Below are 26,554 nucleotides of genomic sequence, written 5' to 3' on the forward strand. Positions count from 1 at the left end.
TTCAGCATAGGATGCTGGTGTTAGAAGAATAAAATGGGCTGCAACCAGGTTTCTGTAGATATTCTCTCAGTGTATACAGTGCCTGTGAATTCACAGGGCTGCATTGTTTCACATATAGCAATGTAAGCATCCTCATTCTCCAAATTATTATATTGTTACTTTCAAGGTTAATGAAACTGAAATCTTTAAAACAAAGGCAGGCAAAGCTGAGCTAATATCCACAGTGCTGTTGATTTCAAAAGAGTAATGAATCTCTTCCTTCTTCTCTTTATATTTTAATATAGATACTAAAGCAAGAAATAAGATGCTAATGCTGAATAGCTCCTTGTTCTCATGCTAAGAAGTGATTTGTCATATCTTAATGGCTTTTTCTCTAAAGTAGATGAAAGCAAAGTCTTTCAGGTTTTCATTGCTGTGGAAAAACTGTAATATCTGCTGAAGCAATAGGGGCCTACTGGCTGTCCAGAAGCCCAGTGTTTCTTTCTTTACAGTATGTTCCTTCTGTTCCTTAGCCTCATGAGAGTGATTTTTGAAGGGAGGGAAATAATTGAATTTTCCTAAGAAAATAGTTTCTTTACAGCTGTTTTAAGCTTGTTTCATAATGTTTAATCAAGCTGTTTATAGGATTGAACACTTAACTTCTCACAGTAAGAAAGACATTTGATGCATCTTTTTAGCTGTAACTAAAACTTGCATCAATTTTGTCTTAAATCTGTATTTAGTTCAATTTGATTCAATAAACCTTTTACTTCTTTTTAGTCGTTGTAATAGCTTTACTCTCTGGTTCTAATCAGGTAAAACATTGTACTCTTTTTCCTTAGAAGATACATTCCTGCATGCTTTGCTAGTTCAATAATGGTTTTTAAATTGAATTTTTGTCAGCTGCTTAATACTTGGAAACTATAGCTACTGAACAGATTTTTTCTTAAGAACACTTGCCAGGCTGTATGCTGCTAAAGCTCCTAATATAGTGTTGTGTATTTCCTTTTGCAAAGAAAAGCTCTAAAGCCATAGAGCACCACACACAAAAAAATTAAATTATTTTAGGGGTGCAGCTTGCTTATGGGCATTTCACTAAGCCTCATACTGTTTTTTCCTTCAACATGGTATGAGTGATACAATAAGAATATTGAAGTGAGTGAATTTTCTTTGCTGAGAACTGACTTGTGTGCAGTTGTTTAGCATAAACTGCCACATTGGGCAGGTCAGCACCATGGGGAATTCACAGTGGCTTTTGTGCTGCTCAGATACCAATTGAACATAAGTATATGCTTCTTTCAGGCTTTTAGAGAAGAAATTGCTCCCATCAACTTAAAAGTAAAAACAGTGAATGATTTGTCCAGCCAGCTGTCTCCACTTGACCTTTATCCATCTTTAAAGATGTCTCGTCAACTGGATGATCTTAATATGCGGTGGAAACTCTTACAGGTATTCTTCTGAATATGTGCAGTAGGTGTGTGGGGAGGGATATTTCTCTCTCCTCTGTTATCTTAAAAGATTCACTTATTTATTCATTACCTCTTTCACTCAGGTGTTATTCTGTTAGTACCAATGCAACAAAAGGAGCTGCCTTCCCTGCTGTAGCTTGGCCAAAAGCTTTTTCTTTCAATCTATTTCTGCAGTTTATTCAAAGAGGAAATTTCATTAAAGCCTGGGGAGTAGTTGGAACTATTGCTGCATGGTTTTTTTTGTATGTCTTGTAGCAGTAGATTTTATTGCATAAATCTGTGTCACCAAAAACTTGTGTAGAAATTTCTGTTGTGTTTCCAGCTTGTGTGAAAGCTGTTTTGTTTTGTCTTTGAATGTTCAGTTTCTGTAGGAAATTTCACTTTAAGTGATTTAAGTATTACTAGAGCTATAACAAGATATAAGCAATAGCAATTTAGCATAAAAAGCAGAAAAGGATATGCTGAGAGTTTCATGTTGCTTAGTTATGATTATTGTGCTTAAATGGTCTGAGAAAAGTAAATCAATGTGCCTGATTACAGCTGAAGCTCATAACTAGTTTCACAGTGAATGATTTAGTGAAGCTTCTTACATCAGTTAAAAGTTCATTTATGAATTTTTGAAGTTTCTCCTTTTTGTGTGTTAATTTTTGTAGGAAACACTTATCACATCTCTTGTGAGGGTGGTGAAAATGAATTTTCAAAACCTGAGCACCAGTTTTCTTGGCCAGTAGTTTTGAATGAGTCACTTCTCGGAGTCAAAGCTGTTATTGCGTCATATCAAACCTTTCCTTTTCCTAATACCATTTGGTATTGGGGTTTCTTTTCTTATTTTGTTTGCAGGTTGTTTCCTCTTTTTTTTGGTAGGGGGGAGGTGGTGTTGTGTGTGTGTGTCTTCTTGAATTTAGTTAACAATGCAACCAAAGTACTACTGGATGTGCTACCGCAGTTTCAATTAAACTGAGGGGACTCAGGTCAGCCAGTGAAGCACAATCTTCCAAAATGGTTCTGTGCTGGAGAGGCAGCTGTGAAATCTATGCAACCAGACTGAGACCTGCTGCCTATGGGAATTTGGACAACAGAAAGGTTGGGAGGGGGTCAGAAACTTCAGCAGTTGTCTGTATTTACCATTAAACTACTGCTGTTCATTATTGATCTACAGCTCTCACATGAAAGAACTGCAAGATAGAAACATGATTCTCATTAAGCAGATGAAAGAAAATTATGTAGTCTTAAATAGGTGGAGGTCAAATAATTGCTGTGACACACAAACAAATGGATTCCAGTAAAAGAAATGTAAAAAATTGGTTTTCTTATCATGGCCTTGGCATTGCAAAGTATGTGAAATGTAGATTTTGAGTGTGTGTGTTTATGTGTAGGTGTCCGTAGAGGATCGCCTTAAACAGTTACAGGAGGCACACCGAGATTTTGGACCTGCATCACAGCATTTTCTTTCCAGTAAGTTCCTTGAATTAACAGCTACATGTGAAATATGATGGCTTTCTCTAACACTGACTAATCTTTACTCCAGGTGTCCCTGTGGCTTGAGGAAGTTGTTCTTCCATGCTATTATCTACCTCCTTGTTTTTGTAGGGGTGTTTAATCCTTATAACTTCATTGATATTTTGACTAGTGTGCTTCCCACTCTATCTTTCTGAGATGGTTGTGCCTTGTTGCTTTATTCTTTGTCCTCTGCTGCAGTGTCTGACCAGTGACTGTTCCAGAATCTTTGCATATTTGAGACTACATCTTTTCATCCTTTGCCAATTCTGTCTTCCATTTCCTTTCTCTTCTGCACTTGCTGGGATGAAACAAAGGAAGATCTCCCCAGATTTCTCTTTTTTTTAAAGACTCTGTGTCCTAGAACTTCAAGTAAAGTACTGGGAAAAGGAAACATGCGTTGTTTCCTCAGGATCTATCCTTGGATCTTTTTAATAAACATTCTAGGTGTGTAAGCCTATAATCTCACATCTACTAAGAGGGCAGAGCTGATTGGTATAATTGTTACACATAGATAGGTTGTGGTATCGAGGTCCATGCTGGTTTCCTGATACTCCAGCCTACCTGCCATCATCAGAGCTTGTGAGACAGAATTTTAACCTGATCACCTCTCCAGTTTTTAACTAAGAGCTTCTATAAAAGAGATAACATTGTTGCAGGAGTTTAGAAGTCAACATAAAAATGAGCAGCTCTTACCCTTATGTCACTGTATACCTAAATTGCTAATATAATTTAAATCAATAAATGAATCTTGATTTTTTTCTTGATTTATGTTACAACTGTGGTTTTATTTTGAACTGACAGTTTTTTAGTAAACCAAATACAGTGTATAGAAAACATTACAGATGTTATGCAAATCAGCAATTGCTGGAGCCATTTTGTCCTTTTTTAAATTGACTAAACAAACAACTTTAAAAGTATATGATTTGTTTCTTTTTTAAAGCCCTATCAGAAATACTGCATATTGTTGCCACAGTGATTTTGTAGCTCTTGTCTTGTCTCAAACTTGTATCCTGGTTAGTGCACCTATGTAATAATTTGTTGAAAAGATTATAGCTAGAGTGCTACCTTTGGCACTGTTGAAGAATGCCAGATTAACTGTTTGTAAGACTAGTCAGTCTAGTCTCTGTAAATAAAACAAATTAGGAAACAATGTAGAAGTTGTTTCTCAGAATCTAGCTCTCTTATGCTAGTTGAGGGAGAATAGTCCACATGTAAAAACTTGCCAGGAAAAGTTGACTGGTTTTGTTTGTCTTGGCCTGGATGGTTTCCTCGAATTTGCTTACAACATGCTACAATAAAACACTATGTTCACAAGTCTGAGTGGTGAACTGGCTTTGTTGCTGATTAAAACATTCATAGAATCATGTCCACAGAGACTATGCAGTGCCTTATCAGCACTTCTCAGCCTTGTTTAGGGAGTATTCTTCAGGCTTAGGGAGATACTCAGTTTATGTTACATACCAAAGTAAAAAAGGGGAGGTTTCCAGGATGGTTTCCATGTTGGTAGATATCACAAAGAATTACAGCTAAGTAGCACAATTTTGGAAAAACAATATGTAGTTATTCATTTAAACCATTTGTCAAAAAGCACCTGTTTCCCCACACCAAGTACAACTAAAGCATCTTAAGAAAACCCAACAACAAAAAAACCCAACAACCAAACCTTTTGTAGAGCTTTAAGAAGACAGAGTTAAAGAATTTACATCTACAACTTTATATAGTGTTTGGTAAATGTAAGTCAGGGACAGTAACTTCAGAAGTAAAATAATAATAGAAAAAATCATTAAATCTGTAAAGTTGAAGGCTTTATCCTGACAGGCTGAAAGACTGCGTATTCTAAATCAAAGTTTTCAAACCTTTTTAGCAGCAATAAATGACTTCTAGCTGTGAGGAACAAGTAGAGCGGTAGTCTGAATAAAACAATTTCAAACTGAGATTGATCATATATGTATGTCTTCTGCAAATCTTCATTTCCAAAGTTGCACTTCAGAATTAGAGGGCAGGCTTTTAGCTGTGCTTATCTAACAGCAACTATTTTAAGTTTACATCACCTACCTGTTACTTTTTCTTCAAATACTAAGGAACCATAACTTGCCATCACACCATTTTCAACTAAGTGGTTATCATTTAATCAGGAATTTTTGCTAGCAAGACACATATTTCTGACTGTTCATCAGATTCATAGAATGATGGAATAGCCCCATTTGAAAGGCACTGACCTCAAAAGATCAGGTAGTCCAACCTTTTATGGGAAAGGGAGCCTAGATGAGATTATCCAGCATCCTTGTTCCAGCCCTCTTAGTACAGTGATTTCATCTCTGCAGTGGCTAGAAATGTTTTTTACTAAAAAGACACAGTGCAGCATTTGGTACTACTGTTTGACTTCCTGGAACACCAATTGCATGGATTCATGGAGACCATCACTATGAAAGGGCTTAAAAATATTTTTGAAGAATACCAAACAATGTATTAGCCCTTTGTAAAATGTTCTGTGTTAGGAGTCTGAGATAAAGCTGTATTAGTAGGCCACTGCAATCTACAATCCCTCTTTTTGCTGAACTATTTGTCCCCTCCCTTCACTGGGAGGCAGAATTTGGTTGTTTCTCAGTGCTTTTGAGATGGAAGGTAGGCACTTTTCAAGTTAATCACTGCTCAGTAAAGTTTATGCACCCCTAACACAGATAAAGGTGAAGAATCCTTGTATTCCATTATTCTTTCCAAAAAGATTGCTTTTTGCGGCCTCCTGCCTTTAGAAATAGTAACTTGATTTTTCTGTAATTAGTTTATATTCCAAGGCTGATGATCCACTACTGTCTGTTATGTTTCTTGTATGCTTTCTAAGACAAATCCATGAACATCCACAGAGCACTGACTCCACATGTTCCCTAACAAAGAGCTTATGTCTCCAGTGGCTTGCTCAAAGCATCTCTCAGCCATACTAATATCTGCAGGCCTGCTAGCAAATGCCAAGTTGATAACTACTATGTTCAGTTTTCATCAGTGATTTTTAAAAGAGAATGGTAATCTAATTTTCCAGGCTTTCATACAGCAGAGAGCTGGCAATGTTTTACAAAGGTTGTTCCCAAATAAATAGAATATGACTTGTTCCATAATAATCAGTAATTTAATTGATTACATTGTTTAGTTTGTATTTGTCTGTGCAGAATATCTATATCTGTCATAGCAAATAAATTGTAGTTAAGCAAATTCTTACTTAGCTGACATAATTCATGTGCTAGAACAGGAGCCACCATAGGTGCCAGGTTGCAACACTAGAGAATGAAACTCTAGAGCTGATATCCACCTTCATCTATCAGATTGATTTTAGGTATTTTCAGATTTATGAAGGCCTAAGGATTACATTTTGGCAAGCTATATCTGTTTGAGCGTTTAGCCTTTACTGTGTTTTTTCTTTACCTATGTCTTTATTGCCAATTCTTCTTCAAATAAAAATGGAATTTTCTCTTTTTTTTTTCCCCAGTAAAGAGAGTGGTTTACTTTATTCCTGTAATTTCCCAAATATTCTTCCCAGTTAATCTGTCTTTCAGCACTTGAATATTTCTTAAATTATATAGTTTCTTAAATTATATTATATATGTTTTAGGAGAGGTCACAGCCATGAAATCCTTGGGCACCAGCCAGGTGGTAGCAGGGCAAGACCTATCTCTCTCTGTACCTGCAACAGCTTATGGGGCTTATACAGCTTGTAAGGCTTCACTGCAGTTTGAGAGATCTTTAGGGAAGAGGAGAGAGTTACTTTCAACTTGGTTGGTGGTTTGTCTTTTTTCTCCAGAGATGGATGAATCCTAAAGTGGGCCTATCTTGCAGAAAATTACATTAATTGAGAGTTTAATTACTTGAGAACCAGGGTGGATCAAAGCTGTCTCTCATTTTACCAAGGTTCTAAATGGGGGCTGTTAGGACCCAAGAGCAGGCGCTCTGTGTCAGAGGCACTGAGATATGTGTGCAATGTAAATTCATCTCATTGGTTGATCACTTATTCCTGCCTGTTCTTTCAATCTCTGCTTCTACAGAGAATCTAGTGCAAGGAGTTTTTTTTCCATGCTAAAACCCTAATTACCCAGGCACTAGTCTGGTAATTTCTGATACGTGTACCTATGGTTTTTCAGTAAATAGCTAATTTTAGGTTGAGCACCAACAGTCCTGTTGGCCCAAACACTTTTTACCTTTTATCTCTTGGGATCTTTAGATCAGCAGAGATGCAGTATCATGTATGACTTCATGCCTTTTTCAACTGAGTGTGCAGAAGGCTTCCTGATCTTGTGAATGATATTTGATCTGCATAAATTCTGCAAAGATAACAGTTCTTTAGCAAGGAGTGCAAAGACAGGTTTTAATTGTTGTTTTCTTGGCCATACAGTGTTAATCAATACTAATTTGAGTTGAAAATAGGAACTAAAGATTGTAACTAATAAAAACAAGGTTGATATTTCTTCTTTTTCTGTTGCAGATTGTTATTTATGCTAGTGAAAGAATTTATTTTAAAAGCATAAACTGATAATAATCCTGTAGAGGTAGCAAAACAAGTGCCTGCAGTATCCGTAAATGAGTAGCTTGCTTGCTCAGAATTTATCATCCTCCTTGAAGTAGAATCATCACATTTGTTTTATTTCCAGCATGGCATCAAATAGATGCCTGTAATCATCCTGATAGATTGCCATAATTTTCTTCTGCTGCTTTTCTAATTACTGAAAGTAGTCTGGGAAATATTAATTGTTTCCATTTAGTTTATTATAGCCATATTAATTGTAAAATAAATAAAAGATAGTTAGATTTTTTAATATGACAGGTGCTTTCTAATAACTATCTTTTCTTTATTTCCTCAGCTTCAGTACAGTTTCCGTGGCAGAGATCTGTTTCACATAACAAAGTACCCTATTATATCAAGTAAGTTTGCCTTGATTCTTTTTTTCTTAAGTATAAAAGCTTATCACTATAACCTAGCAAAAATACATATGTACTAAGTAGTTGCCAGAAATGTTATCTAGGTTTCTCTATGGAGTGTTATGCTGCCTATACTATAAAGTCATGTCTTTTGCTTTGCATGCTGCATCATTTAGAAATACATTAAAAAAAGTCATTGACAAGCCCTAATTAAAAACCTCACTCAGATAAGAAACAGCAGAGGCCCTCCAGTGTAATACATTGTCAGTGTTCAAACTGGACTTGTTCTTGGGTGTGTGGCTCATTCAGAGTATAAACTGTAGAGGGAAAAAAAAAATTATTTAAAATTATGAAGTTCATAACCTAGAGCAGAATGGTGGTGACTATTATCTATTGAGCCCATTCATCATTTTGTGCAAAATTTCTTTTGGAAATAGGCACATCTTGACTTCCTTCCTGTCATCTTCTTTACTTTATGGGAATTTTTATAGTGATTGATATTAAGGTAACTTTTACTCTGATATAAATAGTTACAAAAATTTTGCAAATACCTTGATTACCGAATGGCTGAGATACTTATTTTGAAAATAATAAGGAATACCTAAGTTACAGAGGTGTGGAGATCTTGAAGTGTTCTACAAAGAGCAATCCCTAACTTTGCTTTTCTTACTCTACCAGTGTTTATTTTGTTTGCCTGTACTTTTAAGGTCAAATATGGCAGCTTTGAGAGAAGGATAGGCCTTTGCTAGAAAGGTAAATGAAATTTTAAAACAGTACAGTGTGTAAGCAAGACCCAGAGTAGTTAATTTTAGGCTGAGGGAAATCTTTGTTTAAAATGTTATCAGTTTGGGTTTGGGAAAAGAGTAGGGTTTTTAAGTCTGTAGGATGATTGTGAATTGGACCTTAAGATAGTTCATTTTAAAAGAACGTGAGGATTTTTTTACAATTGAATATTGCTCATAACTCTGAGAGCCACATTTTTGCTTCAAACAATTTACAAGTACTTGTGAAGTTGGGAAAGCAGATAGCAATAAATCTGTCAATCAAACATGTTAGCATTCTTGAGATGTGACAGGTGTTTTTAAACTGTCATATGAAGATTAATTTCTTTAAAGGATCTGAGTAGGTAACCAGAAAAAGCAAAAACCTGCTATTAATATCCTTGAATTCTCTATAAAAGCATTTGTGCTTCTGCTCAAAAGTTTTGCAAGAGGCAGCAAAAACTGTGACATGCTGTAGAAGAGGTTTCTGCCTCCCTCCCAATGGAAGAAGAGAGGGCAGAGAAGTTGGATGTGGAGGCACACTCACTGCTCAGACTTGGGCAGAAGTGCTGTCAAAATGATCACACCTGCAGCGGTAATTCAAGGAAAATGCTGAAGTGGCAAACTACAGAGAGCAAGAGGAAAACTACCCTAAACCTTATTTATCATTTATTTCTTGTGGGTATGTCCTTAGTGGACATGGAAGGATTCATGTTCCTGCTCTACCTTATCAGAGTCAATAGCTGGAGTTGGGGGCATGAGTGGCCTCAGAGGGTTCTGTGGAGCTCACTGGGAACAGAGATAGGAACAGATGGAACAAACTAAGATATGCTTTCTGATCTGTGCTGAGCAAAGCAAAGACTTCAAACCTGAATATTTCATATGTTTATCTTTTTTTTTTCTTATCTAATACATTCCTCTGAGGTTCTCTCTTAACCTACTTCAGAAAAAGTTCAGTTTTTGAGGTGGTTTTTTGGTTTGTTGTTGGGGGTTGTTTTGGTTTTTGGGGTTTGTTTTTTTACTTTTTTTTTTTTCTGGTTCAGAAGAAAATCTTTCCAGTATGTGCATTAGGTGCAATCCTTCAGGCACCCAGTTGGTGGCAAGGTATCCCCTGGTACAGCAGCCTTGCTCCCGTAGTAGTGCGTTGGTGACCCTAGAGCCAGATTGTGGAATGAAGCCAGTTGGAGCTCAGAAACAAACCCCAGCATCTCTTAGAAATTGGTTTTAATGGTCTTTCATAGAAATTTTGGTAGGGGGGCAGAAGTTTAGGCCAAGTTCTTTGAGGGTCAAGGTCTTTTATAGTAGCAGAGACCACTGTTTTACTTTCAGGATGGCTTTGATGAAGTCAACAGAATTAACTACTGCATCTCAAATAAGACTTTTCCAGTAATCTTTCATTACTTTCAACATGATATATGCTGCTAAAGCAATGTCTTGATTCTTGTGTCTTGAAAAAGAATGATGGTACATGTAACTAGTAGGATTTACTATTTTAAAAAGACATGAGGGTTTCAGTAGCTTCACAGTCTGGAAAGCAGACTGACCTTGGCAGTTTCCTACATTTTTTATTTCTTACTGATCTAAACATCATTGTTTTCAGAAGCATCTAGATAAATCAGAGAGTTGTGGAAGATAAAGCAGAAAATAGCTGATTCTGAACTTCATTTGCTTTGTTATGATGAAGCTGGAAAGTACTCTTGGCTTTAAGTAGCCTTTTAAATCTTTGTTACTTAATTTGAGACACAGTTTAAAGAAGAGAGAAAATACTGACAAGAAAAACTTATTTGTTTGGAATGATTACATGGGTCAGACAATTCAAGAGGACAATTAATGATGTTTTTTTATATAGAAAGAAAAGTTAGAGAGGGAGAAACTGACTTAATTTTCTTTTTTTTTTTTTAATTATAATATCTTTCAATGAGTTGCCTTTGATGTAAAGCACAGCATGAGTAGAAGGAACAGTTGCACTAAGTCTCAAAAACTTTATCATTTGAGAGCAACCGACTGTATTTACAAGAAGACTTCTATGTTCAGAAGGAAGATTTAAGATGCCAGTTGTTCATTTTATGGTAAAGCAGAACAAGGATAATAAAATTATGATCCGGTGATTGGTGGCTGAAAAATGAGAAGTTTTAAAAATTAATTTTGAAAGGGAAATAAATGCTAATTGAAGTCAGGTTACTTAAATTCTGAGTAAGAACACTTTCTTTAGACAACCATTAATTCATAGCTTTACTTCATTTTGATAGCTTTTTGTCCTTGAATGAGAAATATAAAATACTCAGAAAGAGAATGCCAGATATAGAATATTTTATATTGCTGTAGTCTGTGTCTTCTCTGTCATGGTAAAATTCAATGAAAAAGTTAATCTGTAAAATCTTGGTGCTGCTGGGGGAAAAAAAATCCATAGTCTTTCGTAGTTTGTAAATTGAGCTAATGAGCATCTGGAAGGGAATGCCAAACAGAAGGCACAATGTTTATCAGTGCACTTTAGGTAATAAAAGTGTGAAGTTTGGGCAAAAGGTTTGGCAAACTTGCCATTGAATATGTTTTTCTTAGGTTGGTTTGTAAAGATTTGAGATTTAATAGGGAAAATTTTTTGTTGTTGTTAATTTATAACTATTTGGATCGCACAAATAAGACATCTTTGGCCTCCATAACAGTAAATGAAGAAAAAATAAAGCCTATATTGCATAGCGTTTCAATAAAAATATTCTAAAGAGAAAGAGAATAATAAATGAAACACTATGATCATTAAACATCCATGAGGGAAACATGATGAATATTCAGAAAACATAATTACCCTAGCATTTCTCACTGTTTTTCTTTTAACTATAATTTAAGTGTTCTTCGGCCATGTACCTTTCAATGCCATAAATTATTAGATATTTGTGCTGTGCAGAAGAAGCAAAAGGGTAATGCAGAAGAGGTCGCAGTGAGTTTAATCTCATGCAGGGCATTACATAGGGAGAGCAATTTCTTGTTGCAACCATTAAATTGATCGATGCCAAACTCTCCATAGTTGCCTTGCCTTTTCTGTAATCCTGCAAAGTGGCTGGCATCACCAGCGGCTTGGAAATCCTAGTTTATCACCTTCTACATTTTGATCAGCTTTATGGGAACAGGAATAAAATGTTTTCTGCTTCTCCATTTTTAAAGACTCCTTAGAAAGTCTTTTGCTGATGTTTGGTTTATGCCTGTATGGGGAAGAGGGGGAGAAGTAATGGAACAGAGAAAAAAAAAAAACCTTTTTTATTATTATAATTATATCCATAATCTCATTCTTATAAGTATTAGGTGTTTTCCTTAGCAGGGAAAACAAAATCTAATTTACAGAAGGATGTAATACTGGTTTGAAGGTTTGAGAGTTTCTTCAATTACCAGTTCCTGTGCTCATCTTTGTTTTCAATTGAAGAAATGCAGTAGCACATTTCTCTGGAGTGATTTCAGAATATCTGCATTTAAATTGTTCTACCAACCTCTAAGGTGAAATACCCTTGTGCTGCATTATACCAACTCTTTTCACCACAAAACAGTATTTTCTAATGGGCCATTTGAAATTTGGCAAGAGTAGCAAAGTCAAAGTTCTGAGTGCCATCATTTCATTAGTGATCAGAAAAGATTCTGATTTTGGGTAATGTTTTGTGCAAATGACTACAGGTACAGAAGGGTACTTAACATCATTCCAGAGTGCTGTTTCTTATGGTGCTCACCAGTGATTATCCATAGAAGCCTTGCCCATGATAAAAAATGATAAAAAATACCCACAACCTGTTTCCGGTTTTCTTTCTTGTACAAGAAAGCTGAAAAGAGCAAATGGATGTTTTTTCACTGCTCCATGAGCATCTTGAAACACCTGGAGATGTTGAACTTAATCCATTCATTTCAATAGTTATTTTATTTCTAGAGCATAAATTAGATGACATGCTAACTGTTTCTCAGCTTCTTATTTACAAGCAGGAAGTGTTTTTAAAATGGATTATTTTTGCCAATTCTAATTAGCTGCCAGAAAACATAATGGATAGGAAACAGATTGTAAAGATAAATGTTTGTCATGTAAGCTTTAGAGAACTTCATTAATGTGTGGGGGGTTTGTAGTTTGGAATATTTCATGGTTACCATGTTTTTCTGTTAGTGAAATTTACACAAATGGATTTAGACCTTTTAAACTATACTGCTTTGTCGGGTAATATATTCATAGATGCATGTTTTGCTGTGTGGCTCATATTGGGTCCATAAGTTTGGCAGAAGAGATTTAGAAGACTCGTGCTCTGAATAACTCATTATTTTGAACAACAACAAAAAAAAATTGGTTCTCAGTGAAATGCTTTTAATTCTTCCCTGACCAAACCACGAGGAAGGATGTAATATGTTCATACAAGTTGTGTTACTGTCCTGTAGAGCAGCTCACTTTTGTAATAGCAGGAATCCCTCTTTATGCCACCCACTGAACAGAATGAAATCTTGGACCCTGGGCTCCTGCACACATTGAAAAGTTCTTTTTTTTTTGGTGCCATCTGAAAGCATGATAAATAATGGGCTCAGTTGTTGTTCACCTTCAATCAAAGTTAATATCACCTCAGTCTACAAGTAGTTCTTGACATTAACAGGGTGCTTGCAAGAGAAGGTGCTCCTTGCATGGTCATCAGCGTGACCTGGGACAGAAGTGCCGTGATAGTTGTAGCAGAGAGAGAAGACTCTGCAGGTTTCTCTCCTCTTGGTTAAGTGCTTGGTTTGAATATTTTCAGAAGTTCAGTGTGATGATTTTTTTACAGCTCTTATTAAATTTACGATCATGTACTTTTTTTCCATGGCTTTGTCCAGAGATGTCTGGCTTTGGTGCCTAAATGAAACCTACCCATGGAATATATGTGGTGGTGGTAGCAGCACTGCCCCTGCACTGAAGCTGCTGCCTCCCTTGACCTGTACAGACTGTTGAGCTGGTGATTCATTCGCTCTGAGCCCATTCCTCTTCTCTGGGGGTCCTTATACGGAATTGTTTGGCTGTTACCAGTGGCTTCATGCTGGGTGTTTTGGGATTAGGCTGGCACAGTCACGCTCACCCTCTGTAGTCACTTAGCAGCTGTCAGGTAATACAGACTTCAAGGTGTTGGAAGGGATTCTCTCTTGCCTTTTTTCCGTTGCACCAGATGATGTTCACTTGGCCTCCTTTCTCACAAATTCTGTGTGGCATAGAAGGAAAACTGAGTGATGAGTTTTAAAAACCCATTAGTCTTTAGCAGTCTGGCACAAATGTGTTTCTTTTGCAAATAAAATAGAAACAGAAATATGTTTTATGGTCATTCTTCTATTAGGCATAAATTTAATGTGTTCTGTGTTTTTCTGTAAAGAGAAAATTTTGCTGTTTAGGTATTTACTGCATCAAATGGAGAAACAATTTCTTCAAAACAATGTCCTTCAGTGCAGGACACTGAAGTTTTTGATATCTCATTCACTTTTTCTGCTTCATGTTAAGTAAACACAAAATAGAAAAAAAGCATATTTTTTGTATGGCACATTGTCACTATTATAGTGATTTTAGTCTTTCAGATAAAACGCTAGCGAAACTCTGTATTTGAAGTATACAGTTTCAATAATGAAACTGTTGTTTGCTCTTGATTCTTGGTAACTTGATTTAAGGGATAAAGTTTGATTAGTAAAATCAGCTCTTATTCATTGCATATGGGTTTATAAATTACTTACAAGCTGGAATCTAAATTGCAATTAACTATACCCACATCCTTATTAAGTATTGCAAATGTGCAATGGAGTGTATTTCCAGAGGGGGAATTAAATAAAAAGGGAAGGATTTATCCAAGTATTTAAGTATTCTTTTCTACTATATTTTTAACAACTCAAAAAAGAAAAAAAGAAAGAAAAAAGAGAAAAGGTGTCTGGACCTAGTTAAATAAACTGCACTTCTGCTGTGGCTCTCAGGAATATCCACAGAACCCCACTAGTCAAAAACATATTTGTTCAAAGAACTACGTGTTTAATGCCAGAAAACAGGGAACTGGGAAATAATGACTTCAATTCAACAAAGTCCCTATGATCATGGCTTGTTTTGACATCTTAATTTCTAAGGCAGTGAACGGGATTTGACTCACCTAAATTGCATGTGGTTTACATGCAGTGTTTGCATTGATATTTCAACATTTAAAATAGAGGGAAATGTTTTTTTGTGTATACATGTATTTACAGCTTCTGTCACAGTACTTCCACCTACCTTTACGTTTAATATAAAAGTTTGAAGTTGTTTAAATTAAGGCTTTTATTTTCTCAGAATATCCTAAGAAATCCTTTTTTCTTACAATGCTGACAGTAAAATTACCAGTAGTTTTGAGGTTTTTTTGTTTTCTTTTGGGGCTTGACTTTTGGAAGTGGCTTCTTAGGTAATTTGCATTAAAGCCATGTCTTTAAAACAAGCTTTATTAAACTGATCACATATTGTATTCATTTCTGTGGGCAGTTGCAGTGGGTTTAGTCAACAATTCTAAATGGGCAACATGATATTTATAGCATCCTGTTAACGTGATAGTGCAGACATTTGGCAGCTTCCAAAGTAGTTTTGAGATTATTAAATGCGTTGAGCAGTATGAACTATTATATTTTATTTCCTGTCTCTATTTTACTTCTGTATTTACTGAAGCTGTATATGTTCATTTTTTCTGATATACTGTAGTCTTTTGACACCAAGGTGAGAATGCTGGACAGCACTGGCCTTTACCATGGCAGAACATAAAATCCATGTACATTCTTTCTTGTTGCTGGCTTCATGATGATTTATTGGTGTATTTTTTACAGCAGAATGATTGTCAATCTACTTGTTTTTGAAATTACTTTTCTGGACAAAGATAAGCATAGTGCAGTTTTAGAAGTGTCTTTCTAAAAAGTGCAAACCCACTGATTAAGTGGTGTGCATTAGCTTTGGAGTTTAGTAGTACCAGAGCCTCAACCACCTTATGGGAAATTTGAAACATGAATGGAATTAATGTGATAATGATATCAAAATTAAATCAAGTGAAAGCTTCTATTCAGGAAGATGTGTTCAGAAGTAAAAATATATTTAAGTGTTTTCTTCTGAACTGAGGATAGTTTACTATAGTATTTTAGAGTCAATCAAGGTCTGATGGAAGTGGTTTTGATGATTGTGTAAATCTCTCTTGTTTAAATGTAGTCATGTTCAGTCAGCTACTAGGGAGTAATCATGAAGAAGGAAAAGAAGATTTGTATCTACTGTATTAATAGGAAATACATATTATGCCAATGAACTTCCGTGAAAAATGCCCCAAAAAGTTGTGATGGGGTCAGATAGACAAATGAGATCCCTGGCAGAGTGTGAAGCGTGCTGAGGGGAGAAGCTGTCTCTGAATGCCTGGGCTAGACTCAAAGCTGGAAGGGTTATCCTGGTGGATGGACAGTAAAATGAGGATCATGTCCCATGTACAGAGACCCATTTCATGCACTTTCAACTGGTGTACGTTTGAGGCTGATGCATACACAAAAGGGTCCTCAGCACTTACTTTGTTAGAAGCTTGCCTTGCCTTATGGTACATGTTCTGTCTCTGCAGTTTCTTGGAACAAGGACTTTCTATACCATTTTTTTGTACTACCTAGCATACAAGGGTTCATTCTTGGTTGCTTTCTCAATTAAAAAATAAACATTGATGATAAATGACTGTTTACTCACTGAGGTACAGCTATTTATGTATAGCAAATGATGCTACAGTTCACTACGTTTAATGCCAAAGTGGCCTTTTTAAAGTCATTATTTACAACCAAGTGTCCCTCTGTGCAGGAAAAAAATTAGTATATTAACAATTTTTAAATAGAAACGAAGGTGAAATACTTAGTGTTCTCTAAGCATTACTGTTGAATTTGCTAATATAGCATAATTTCATTTTCATTAATTTTCAAAGGGAATCCTATGATCCTTTTAACATGACTTTTCTGATTAATTACCTTGCAAATCTAATTCAAATGTAAATACTTTGTAAGACAAGAATGTACAATCATTCCAGCAGTTAGTATTGATAAATACAAGTAAAGTGTGGCTTATAGAAGGGAATGGGAGATTTCAGTGGACCTAAGACATGTTTTGACCCCTGTGGCTGCCAACTTGAAACCCTGATAAATTGAAACAGCAACACTAAACAGCAGGTTAAGGGATGCTGCCTACTGAATCTTTGTTCTATAAACAGTAATGTAGAGTATGTCCCCTAAATCAAGATATTTATTGTTTGGCTGTGTGAATGGTGATTAGGCTTCCCACTGGACTCCATAATCTTAAAGGTCCTTTCCAGCCTAAATGATCATATAACATGTTAAATAAATGTTACAGGTGAAGCTTAACATCCTTGTCTGTGTTCTGATACATGTGCTCAGATATGCAATGAAGATTGAAATAAAATCTCAAAAATTTTATTTTAAAATTGTTTTTACAGCTATATTTGTTGTTTTACAGCACAGGAAATTTTGTATTTTACCTTACTAGTGTACCTCTTAGCTGCAGGGTCAGAGTCCAGTTCTTACCATCACAGTTAGAATCAAAAGTAGATATTGTTAAATATAGGTGGGCTGTTGTCTGATGAACTTTGTGATTATAAAATCGATGAGCTGGATGGTACAGATCATGCATTTCAATTAGAGCTGAGGGATTTCTTGCCACTGAAATGAGAAAATCAGAATATTATTAAAATTTAATTCTTTGGAAGTGCATATGTGTTTTTTCCTCAAACTTGGATTACTTTGTTCCTTTGTAGTCATGAAACACAGACGACTTGTTGGGATCATCCAAAAATGACTGATCTCTTCCAATCCTTAGGTGAGTGCATTCATTAAAACATTTTAATTTTCATTCCTTGAGTAAAAGCTGCTTTTGGATATTGACCATGTTTGAGTTCTCATAATAACATTTCCCACTTTGTGATAACGCACTTTGTCCAAAACCTACTGCCTTGGTCACATCCTGTGTTGTCTTTTGGCAGTATTAATTCTAAACCATGTACTTGGATTGTGCTTTAATGCAGTACCTTGGCCTTTTTTATTTTAATTTCACAAGGAATTGTCCAATGATACAGGCTCTCTGCATGTTTAAACCAGAGCTCTGGTCTGCAAGGAACTAATTTTGGTAATAAAATAGAGCAGCTGCCTTTTCAGTAAAAGCTAAACTGTATTGTGGTACAACTAGTTCAACATGCCCTGATAGCATCAACATTTACTGTGAAATCTCCCATTCTAAGGAAAGGAAGGGTAAAAATACTGTTAAGCGAGGAAAAAAATATTTACTGTACCAGTTTCTAAAACAGAGCTTACAGCTGTGTGACTGTCCCTTTTAAAGGACAGTTTGCAAGGTCATGGCATATAAATTATAGCTTAAGCCATTTTTTCTGTTACTGTGATATTTGCTACCCTCTGTTTCCTGTATGTTATCTGATGGAGTTGTAAATTATTTGGGAAACTTAGTGTATTTGAGCAATTGTCTGGGAACTATGTACCAGTGCAAAATATGTATGTAAAACTCTCCTGGATATATATATGTATTACATGTGCCAAGAAAGTGCCAGCATTTCTGGCGGGCTGCTCTCTTTAAGGTCCTGGACTGTCAGAGTCAGGAGGCTTTCCCTGAGGGTGAATTGGACTGAGGTCACAACTTGTCAGGTTTTTTAATTTGTTCTGACATATCCTATTAATTCATTGCAGAGAAGAGAAGGGATATCAGACTTCTCCCAAAATATGAAGATTTATATGTAAAGGAAAGTTATGGGCTCTACTTTTAGGGCTGCTCATGTTTCTGTTCTGCTGTTTCAGCTGACTTGAACAACGTGCGCTTCTCCGCCTACCGCACGGCCATCAAAATCCGCAGACTGCAGAAAGCACTGTGCTGTGAGTTTGCCCTTTGAGGGAAGTTGTTTCTCTACATTACTTGGGGAAGGGAGGGTCAGCTTCAGTCTAACAGCATTAACAGTGGACCAGAGTCATCCTTGACACACTGTCAACCAGCAAAATGGCAAGAGTTGCCAACAGTAGGTGCCATTATTGCAAATAAATAAAATAAATTAATAAAAAAAGAGGTGCAGCAGGTAAGTTGAAATGGCATGCCCACTAAGTATCGTTTCTATCTCAAATTTTCTGTTCTATGGGTAAATTTATTTACTTATAAATTTATTTATTTATATTTCTAGGTATTTAAAAAGTATTTCCTATTATATCACAGCTGTGGTTTAATTCAGCAGCAAGTTGCATGATTACCATGTTCATTCAAAGTTTAGCAGCCTCAGAAGTGATAGGTCAGGAGATCTTGTTCTGGCCTCTGGACTTGGGACTTCTGCAAGTCACACAGCAAGTACCACACTGGGGATCTGTGCTCTTCTTGAGTCTCCTGTGCAAAGCAAACTGAATTTTAAAAACTGTGGAAAACTAAATACATAAGAACACATGTATAACAGAGAAAAACAGGGTGAAGTAGAAAAAGCAAAAGGAAAGTAAACTATTTTGGAAGGAGATGTGGGATGTGAATGAGAGTAAAGGTTACAGATTTTAGACCTTTGGAAATGAACAGATGGTAATAAGATGTATGATATTACCAAATTTTGTTCTTAAAAATTAGGAGTCCTTGGCGTGGAAGGACTTTTCAGCCCTGAAGGGTGCACAGTACTGCAAGCTTAGCAGGAGCACAGGAAGTGCAAGGCCCTCCTAGGGGTGCAAGCACAAAAGGAGTTGCAGAAAGAGTGCCACCTTCCAGGTGGTTAGTTTTCTTTCCAGCCTAGGAGACAGCAGTCTGGACTTCAGATATGCATCATACTAAGTGAAGCTGTGCTGAGATGGTAGCTAGCTTCTCCAGAGAGCTGGACTGTATCTGTGCAGAGCACAGGCTCTTAACACTACCTGTAGCCAGTTCTTCGTAAGATGTGGTCCCACCAAGGACTGCAGCTTCATCTCCCAGCAAGACAAAAGAACATTATATAACATATATATATATATGTATGTATATGTATGTGTGTGTATAGATAGATAGTAGCATTATAAGCTTTTTGCTTTATCAGTGTGCAGGGTAAAATGTAACCAACACGTACCTAAAATCAAAAAGCAAGCAAGAGATCAGAAAGCAGGGTAAAATTCTCCTTGTGTGAGCTGTTCCTCAGTGAAGAATGGGGAAAAAACGGACTGCATATGGCAGATGCTAATCATGCTGCGTATTTCTGACAGACATACAGCTTTTCTAGTGACCTGTATACATTGAACCTCACTTTCATTTCTTCTAATAAGCTTTGAAAAGGGACACTCTTTCTGTTCTTGCTTTTACTACAAAATATATCAATTTCTGTAATAATTTCTGCCATGGTTAGCTCTCTTCATTCACATATTTCAGTGAATACCTATTCACTATACCCTGAAACCTACTGCCTCCAGTTTCAGGGGAGGGAGTTTGAAGGGAAGACAGAAAGAAATAGTAAGAAGTAAAGAGAATACTCCGCTTTGAAAGACCTAGGAGATTCATCTCTACAGATCCAATCTGCCTTATTATCTATGATGCTTCATCTCTGTGCTTTGTGGGAAGAGACAACAGCCAAAAAAAAATATCTTTGTTATACATGTGTACTTGATAAAGAATTGTTTGGGTTTTTTTTAAAGAGGGGGGGAAGCGTCATCTTCTGTGCTACTGCCATTCATTTTTTGGTTGTGAGTTTCTTTAGTCTTCCTTTTTATTTCCTGCAATTTTAATTGCAGATGCTTTTTCAAGGTGTTTGGATGCAGAATGCTTCAGAAAGGCTTACACGCTAAAGCAAAGAAAACATCAAAACAAATCACAAAAAATGGAGATCACTATAAAATGTGACAAATTGCTGTCACAGGCATGGTGTGTGTATAAACTCAGAGGCATTTTTGGTGGGAACTCCCAAGAACACAGCTGGAGATGGATGCACAGTTCCACTTGCACCTGATAGATTTTGATTTTGCAGTGCAAGTGCTTTACAAACAGATTCAGGACCAATTGCACTTTAGAATGTACATTTGAGATTTGTACTTTAGAAAACTTTGCTGATGCCATATCTCTTGTGGGTAAGTGTCAAAAAACCTCGGCTGTAGCGAAATTATTATTATTATTAATAATAATATATATCTATAGATCTATATCTAATTATTATATTTCTTATTATTTTTATCATTCTCCTTTTAAAAGAGAAAGTAGATTCCTGCAGAGACATACATTTTTATATATACATGTATGTATTTTCCCGGAATATAAGAAAAGTTGTAAGTTGGAAATAATAAATTCTTAGCCTCTTTGTCTTGGATTATGTGGGGCAGATGAAGTGAGAGTGCTTTCCCACTGTAGCAGAAGAATGGGGCCAGAGTTTCCTGTGTTGCAGATGTACTGGGCAACTGTGTACCACCAGGTCCTGATGATATTTTTTTCTTGTGCAGCATTCAAGAAATTTCATTTTCAAGAAATTCTAATGCCCCAGATACTGAAGTATAGTACTGAAAGGCAAAAGAGGAATAAAATTACCACGTATATTCAGAATTCTGTTGCTGAGTTTCTCTAGGTGATTTAAAATTGAAGAATTTTAAATCCACAGACAGGAGGGGAAAAAAATGGAACATTTAGACATCAGGAACTGAGAGAACTGTGAGCACTTTTCACTTTCAGGGAAGAGTGCAGTCTCTATGCAGGAATTGCTGTCATTTGCAAGGTCTTTTTAATAAAAAATGCCACAGTAATACCTATTTTCCATGGGGTTACAGCAGCCTCAAATTTGCCATTAGCAGCTGCCTGTAGTTACTTGCTCCTGAGTCAGTTGCTCACACCTGCTTTAACAGTGCTGAATGATATAATTTCTCTTTTTCTTTGGGAAAGTCTCCTTGCTGCAGAAAGGGGAGAAATGGGCCTTGTGCCCATTGGTTGGTTAAAAGCAGGGTTGGTCTTTCAGCATGTTTAAGCAGCTGCAGAGTGGTACTGCAAAAGTGCACTGAAACCTGTGTAGGCATCGTGCCAGAAGTGGCATGACAGGATAACTTCCTGTCCCAAATTTAATTCAGCCAGGTAAGTGCTGAAATAAGCAGGAGTGGAAGTAATTTCCTCTGGTGGTTCTCATGGACAGTGCCATCCAAAAGTGTAAGTTTAGCTTAAGTTGCATTAGTATAGCATCAGAGTTGTTGTGTTTCTTTGTAGAGAATAGTGGGAGTTGTGCTTCTTGGTACCAGAATACTGGGAGAACGTCTCCCAGATCCTTCTGAAATGGCTAGGCAGAAATGTGAATGAGAGATCTTAATGCCAGCAGATCAAGATGTGAAGTTATAGCAGGCATAGTGTCTGGTGAATTGCTTCTTTTCTGTGCAAGGACCGTAATGTTAAGCCAAACGCAAAGGCTACAACTTCCTGGCGTTCCAAAGCTTTCTGAATTTTCACAAACTTTAAAAAAGGCAGGTTTTGTGTGCTGTCAGTCAGTCTGTTTCCTGAAGCTAATTACTTACTTTTAGCCAGCCATTAAGTACGTTACAGAAACAGTTTGCAAAATAACCAGAAAACTTAAAAACTCCCAGACAAACAAACAAGCAAAAAACTCCCGCAGCCCAAACCTAAAATAAAAGCTAACATCAGAACAAAACCAGCAAGCTGGTTGCATTAATTTTTATAGAGTTTTCTTTGTCATGAAGGTTTTTGAAGTCATGAAGGGAAATGAAGTGAAAAGTGACCATCTCCTAAGTTCAGTATGTATGTCATCGGATAGCAGGTTACCTTCATTTGGCTTCACTCCCTCCACAGCTCAAAAAGTAGTCAGGGTTACACTGTGAGCTGTTTGTGGGTCTCTGTTTTTTTTAAATATGCCTGTGAGCCTTTTCCAGTGTATCACATCCTTTACAGCTATTGTAGGAGATTATGCTGCAGTGAATGTATTGCCAAACACTTCAGCTACCTCAGGCCAAACTGGTAGCAAGGTATTTTGCTGCAATTACCAGTCTGCCTCTTTGATAAATACATGGCTGGCATTTGTTTGCAAGCCCAAAAGAAGGGCTTAAAATATCCCCAAACAAACAAGAAAGTAAATGAAAAACAAACAAACCCCTGCAAATCTGATGCTGTGAGGTCAGAACAGAATGTACCAATTTTAGTGCAGGAGAGGAAAGGCAAGGACTGTGAGGTACACTTTCTCACTTCACAAAGATGTGAGGAAGGGTATATGGGGAAAAGGGGTTGGGAATGTAACCTTCTTTTGGTAGATGATCACTGAGTTCTTGAGAGAATTGCTTACAGCAGTTAATGTTATCTTGCTCTTGCTTCTTTTTCTGTTGTACTTGTTTTCCAGCCCAGATAGAATTACCCAATTGGCACAGGCTGGATTGTTATTCTCCCCCTCTGCTCTTTTGAGCCACCACCTGGAATAGTGCATCCAGATCTGGGGTCCTCAGCACAAGAAAGATGTGGACCTGTTGGAGCAGGTCAAGAGGGGAGCTATGAGGATGGTTGGGGAATGGAACACCTCTCTTATGAGGAAAGGCTGTGAGAGCTGAGATTGTTCATCCTGAAGAAGAGAAGGCTCCAGGGAGACCTTAGAGCAGCCTTTCAGTACCTAAGGGAGGCTTATAAAACATAGGGAGAGTTTAAAAGGACAAAAAGAGGAGACATGTAGATTAGGTATTAGGAAGAAAATATTTACTGTGAGGATGATGAGACACTGGCACAGATTTCCCAGAGAAGCTGTGGATGCCCCATCCCTGGTAGTGTTCAAAGCCAGGCTGGATGGGGCTTTGAGCAATCTGGTCTAGTGGCAGGTGTCCCTGCCCATGGCAGAGGGGCTGGAACTGGAAAATATTTAAGGTCCCTTTCAACAAAAATAATTTTCTGGTTCTATGATTCATTGTGATGATTGGTGAAGAGCAGTTCACAACATGTCTGAGAATGTCATGTGGATTTTTTTTTCATTTGAGAGATGACATAGTGCAAATGTGCTACTGACTCTTCACAAACAACTCAGTATCAGCTTTTAATATGCTTCAACCCCAGGTTATGTATATTGTAGCAAGCATGCTAATACGTTGCAATACATCAAAGCTATTTTTTTTTACTTAAAAGTCCTTGCTTCTGTAAAAAAACCCTCACTTAAGATTATACCACTTCTGTTTCGTCTTTTCCACTTCCTTTTGCAAAAGGAGTTAGAAGAGCTCATTGATGGCCTTTTATTTTCACCATGCAAACCCCAGATTTTCACAATCACATTTGAATGGTTTTGAGAGAAAAACCCTTCTTCCCCTGTAAAATATCCATTGCATCACCAACTCCCTATAGAAAAAATTCTGTAATAAAGAAGATAAAAATATTTTTCAAGAAAGTGTAGCATTTAGTGTTCTGGAAAACTACAATCTTTCTGTGTCCCTCTCCTTGCTTTATTTTAAGCCCTAATTTTTAGCAACCGCTGTTCAGTTAATCAGGCCTCAGTACATTTTACCGCCTTTAAGAAAGAATTCTTTCATAAGAATTTGCTTTGCTCTACATTTGCTCAAAAGTGATAGTCATTTTATAGTATTCTGCTTTATGGTAAATATGTAGAATCCTGTAAACCTAGTGAATTCTCTGTGTGTGCACCCAAAGTTAAGGTCCTCTAATTACAGAGACTAACTTAGCAGCTATTTTGATGTTGTGCTGAGGTGTGCAATGTCTTTTTATGATGTTTGTATTCTAGCTTTTTAAAATAAATAGTGTCAAAATGCTGTTGATTTGTCATGGAGAATGGCTTGTTACTATCATGTTACCAAATGAAAGCCACTGGGGTAGTTGTTTGCAGTGTTTGCTACAATTTACACATGAACAATTATTGTAAATGTTATGCTCAGGCATCTGTAGTCACACTTTTTTTTAAAAAAAAAATCTTATTCTTTTTAAAAATCTATTCTTAGTGGACCTGTTGGACCTGAACACAACAAGTGAAGTTTTCAAACAGCACAAGTTGAGTCAAAACGATCAGCTGATTGGTGTCCAGGATGTGATCAGCTGTCTCACTACCATCTACAGCGGGCTTGAAGAGAAACACAAAGACATGGTGAATGTTCCTCTCTGTGTAGACATGTGTTTAAACTGGCTACTCAACGTGTATGATAGGTAAGAAAGTGTTGGGTTTTTTTTTTTTTGTCACAGTGTGTACCCCCAAGGATTATGAATTATAAAGACGTAAAAATTTCTTTATTAATTTCTTTATTTTTTGTCTTTATTCTTTGTTTCTTTATTTATTTCTTTATTATTTCTTTATTATCTTCTGATGTTTTTGGCTCCATAATGAAAGGGCAGTTGCATGCAATATGTTTGTTATGCTGTCCTGCTCAGCACTGAACTAAGACTACACTGCTTTTATACTACTACCAAAGAAACATTAAAAGGATTTCAAGAAATATGTGAGTAGAGAGCTAGAACACTGCTTTAGCTGTGTTCCTACTGTGAATATTCCAAGTTTTCCAGATTGATTGCCTTTCATATCAGATTCTCTTTCTGTCGTAGGTGGGGATGGTTTTATCATGTATTTTACACTTAGTTACTTGCATTCATAATCCTGGCTGAGCTCCCTGCCCTGAGTCCTCTATTGAATGGAGGTTGTTGTGATCTCAGCACTAAAGCCTGTCTGTTTCTGGAGGGTCAGCAGTGTCCTAGTTCTGGCTCCATTCCAGCACATACAGCTCCTGCCATGGATCAGTTCTGAGGGCTGGTGTTACGTGTTCTTGTTACCTGTCCTTGTCCTGGCAGCAAGGCTGTATTTCCCAAGGGCATTGAGTTTGCCTCGAGAATATTTTGGGATGCTTACAGTAAGAACTTGCGAGTTTATTTAAATACACATTTGCTGTTTCCAGAGAGAGAACTAAGTCTGAAAAAAAATGGAAGCATCCACTCCAGCAGCCCCTTGTGGCTTTGGCCAGTTCTTCCTGAGCCCCTCATCCCTTCTTTCTTCCTCTGGAAATTGAATTCTGCCCTTTCTGCCCTGTCCTATGTCAGTCTGCATGACCTGCAAGCAATCTGCTCTTATGTAGTTGTGCTTTTGAGTCATGAGTTTGTTGCTTATTTTTCTTAGTGGTATTCACTACTCTTTATCTTCCTTGTGTAGTAGAAACTGGGGAAAGACTTGGTTTCCATCAGCTCCTCCATGTCCTAAAATGTGTCTCCTTACATTGCTTCAGCAAAGGCATTTCAGGACTCTTCCGGAGCCTCAGTAGTGCAATACAGGTTGTGTGTCTGTTTGAATATCTGCTTGAGTTCAGAGCTATAAACAGAATTGCAAATCAGAATTTCTAAGCTCCATGAAGGTGGTTACAAAATTTATTTTCTTTCTTCCTACTTGAAGCTGAAAAAAGAAAAAGTATTTATTGAATAGCAATAAAAATTCTTATATCTGGCTTTGCAAATGGGAGCTTTTGCTTATAGATGTATGTGTTATCTTCAATATGTTCATTCAGTGCCAAATTCTAACAGTTCATAGCTTTTTGCTTTTTTTTTCCCCTCAGAGGATTATGTATCAGTTCTGCTATACTTTGTGGATATTTTACTTTATTTTGGTTTTAGGGGAGGGGAAGGAGGGAACAGAGTACATAGAACCATTTGTCATTTATGTGCTGGCTACTGGCATTCAAACATTGCTGTTAAACATTGTGACATTTCTGTTAGTTGGACTTCTCCCCATTACTGCTGAAAAACTAGAGGGTCCATCAAATATCGACTGGAATTTCATCCTGCATTTCTTTCTATTTTGGAGAGTTCTGTATTGTGAGTAAATAACATCACTTGCAAATAGAGCAGTAGATCAGGTGGATTGCTTGATTTAAATGTTATTGGCAATTTAGAACAAGAGTTATAATAATGTCAGAATTTTTTTTGTAGTTATTGTCTGGGTTTTGTCTTCTTTCAGACTTAACACAAATCTACTACATTTTCTTCAGCTCACCTTTGCTTCTGAA

The 26,554-nt window shown here is 36.8% G+C and overlaps 1 protein-coding gene across 2 annotated transcripts in view; it reads left to right on the forward strand.

Moving 5' to 3' along the window:
* Window positions 1–26,554, forward strand: part of UTRN (utrophin) — a 307,480-nt gene that overhangs the window by 232,305 nt on the left and 48,621 nt on the right. For both annotated transcript variants that reach the window (XM_058833987.1, XM_058833985.1), the window contains 6 exons: window positions 1,282–1,428; window positions 2,825–2,903; window positions 7,796–7,856; window positions 17,377–17,438; window positions 18,425–18,499; window positions 24,515–24,716. In XM_058833987.1, coding sequence (XP_058689970.1) covers window positions 1,282–1,428; window positions 2,825–2,903; window positions 7,796–7,856; window positions 17,377–17,438; window positions 18,425–18,499; window positions 24,515–24,716 — 626 coding nt within the window. The remainder of the gene's footprint in view (window positions 1–1,281; window positions 1,429–2,824; window positions 2,904–7,795; window positions 7,857–17,376; window positions 17,439–18,424; window positions 18,500–24,514; window positions 24,717–26,554) is intronic.

Source organism: Poecile atricapillus, chromosome 3 (genome assembly GCF_030490865.1).
Source record: "Poecile atricapillus isolate bPoeAtr1 chromosome 3, bPoeAtr1.hap1, whole genome shotgun sequence".
NCBI lineage: Eukaryota > Metazoa > Chordata > Aves > Passeriformes > Paridae > Poecile > Poecile atricapillus.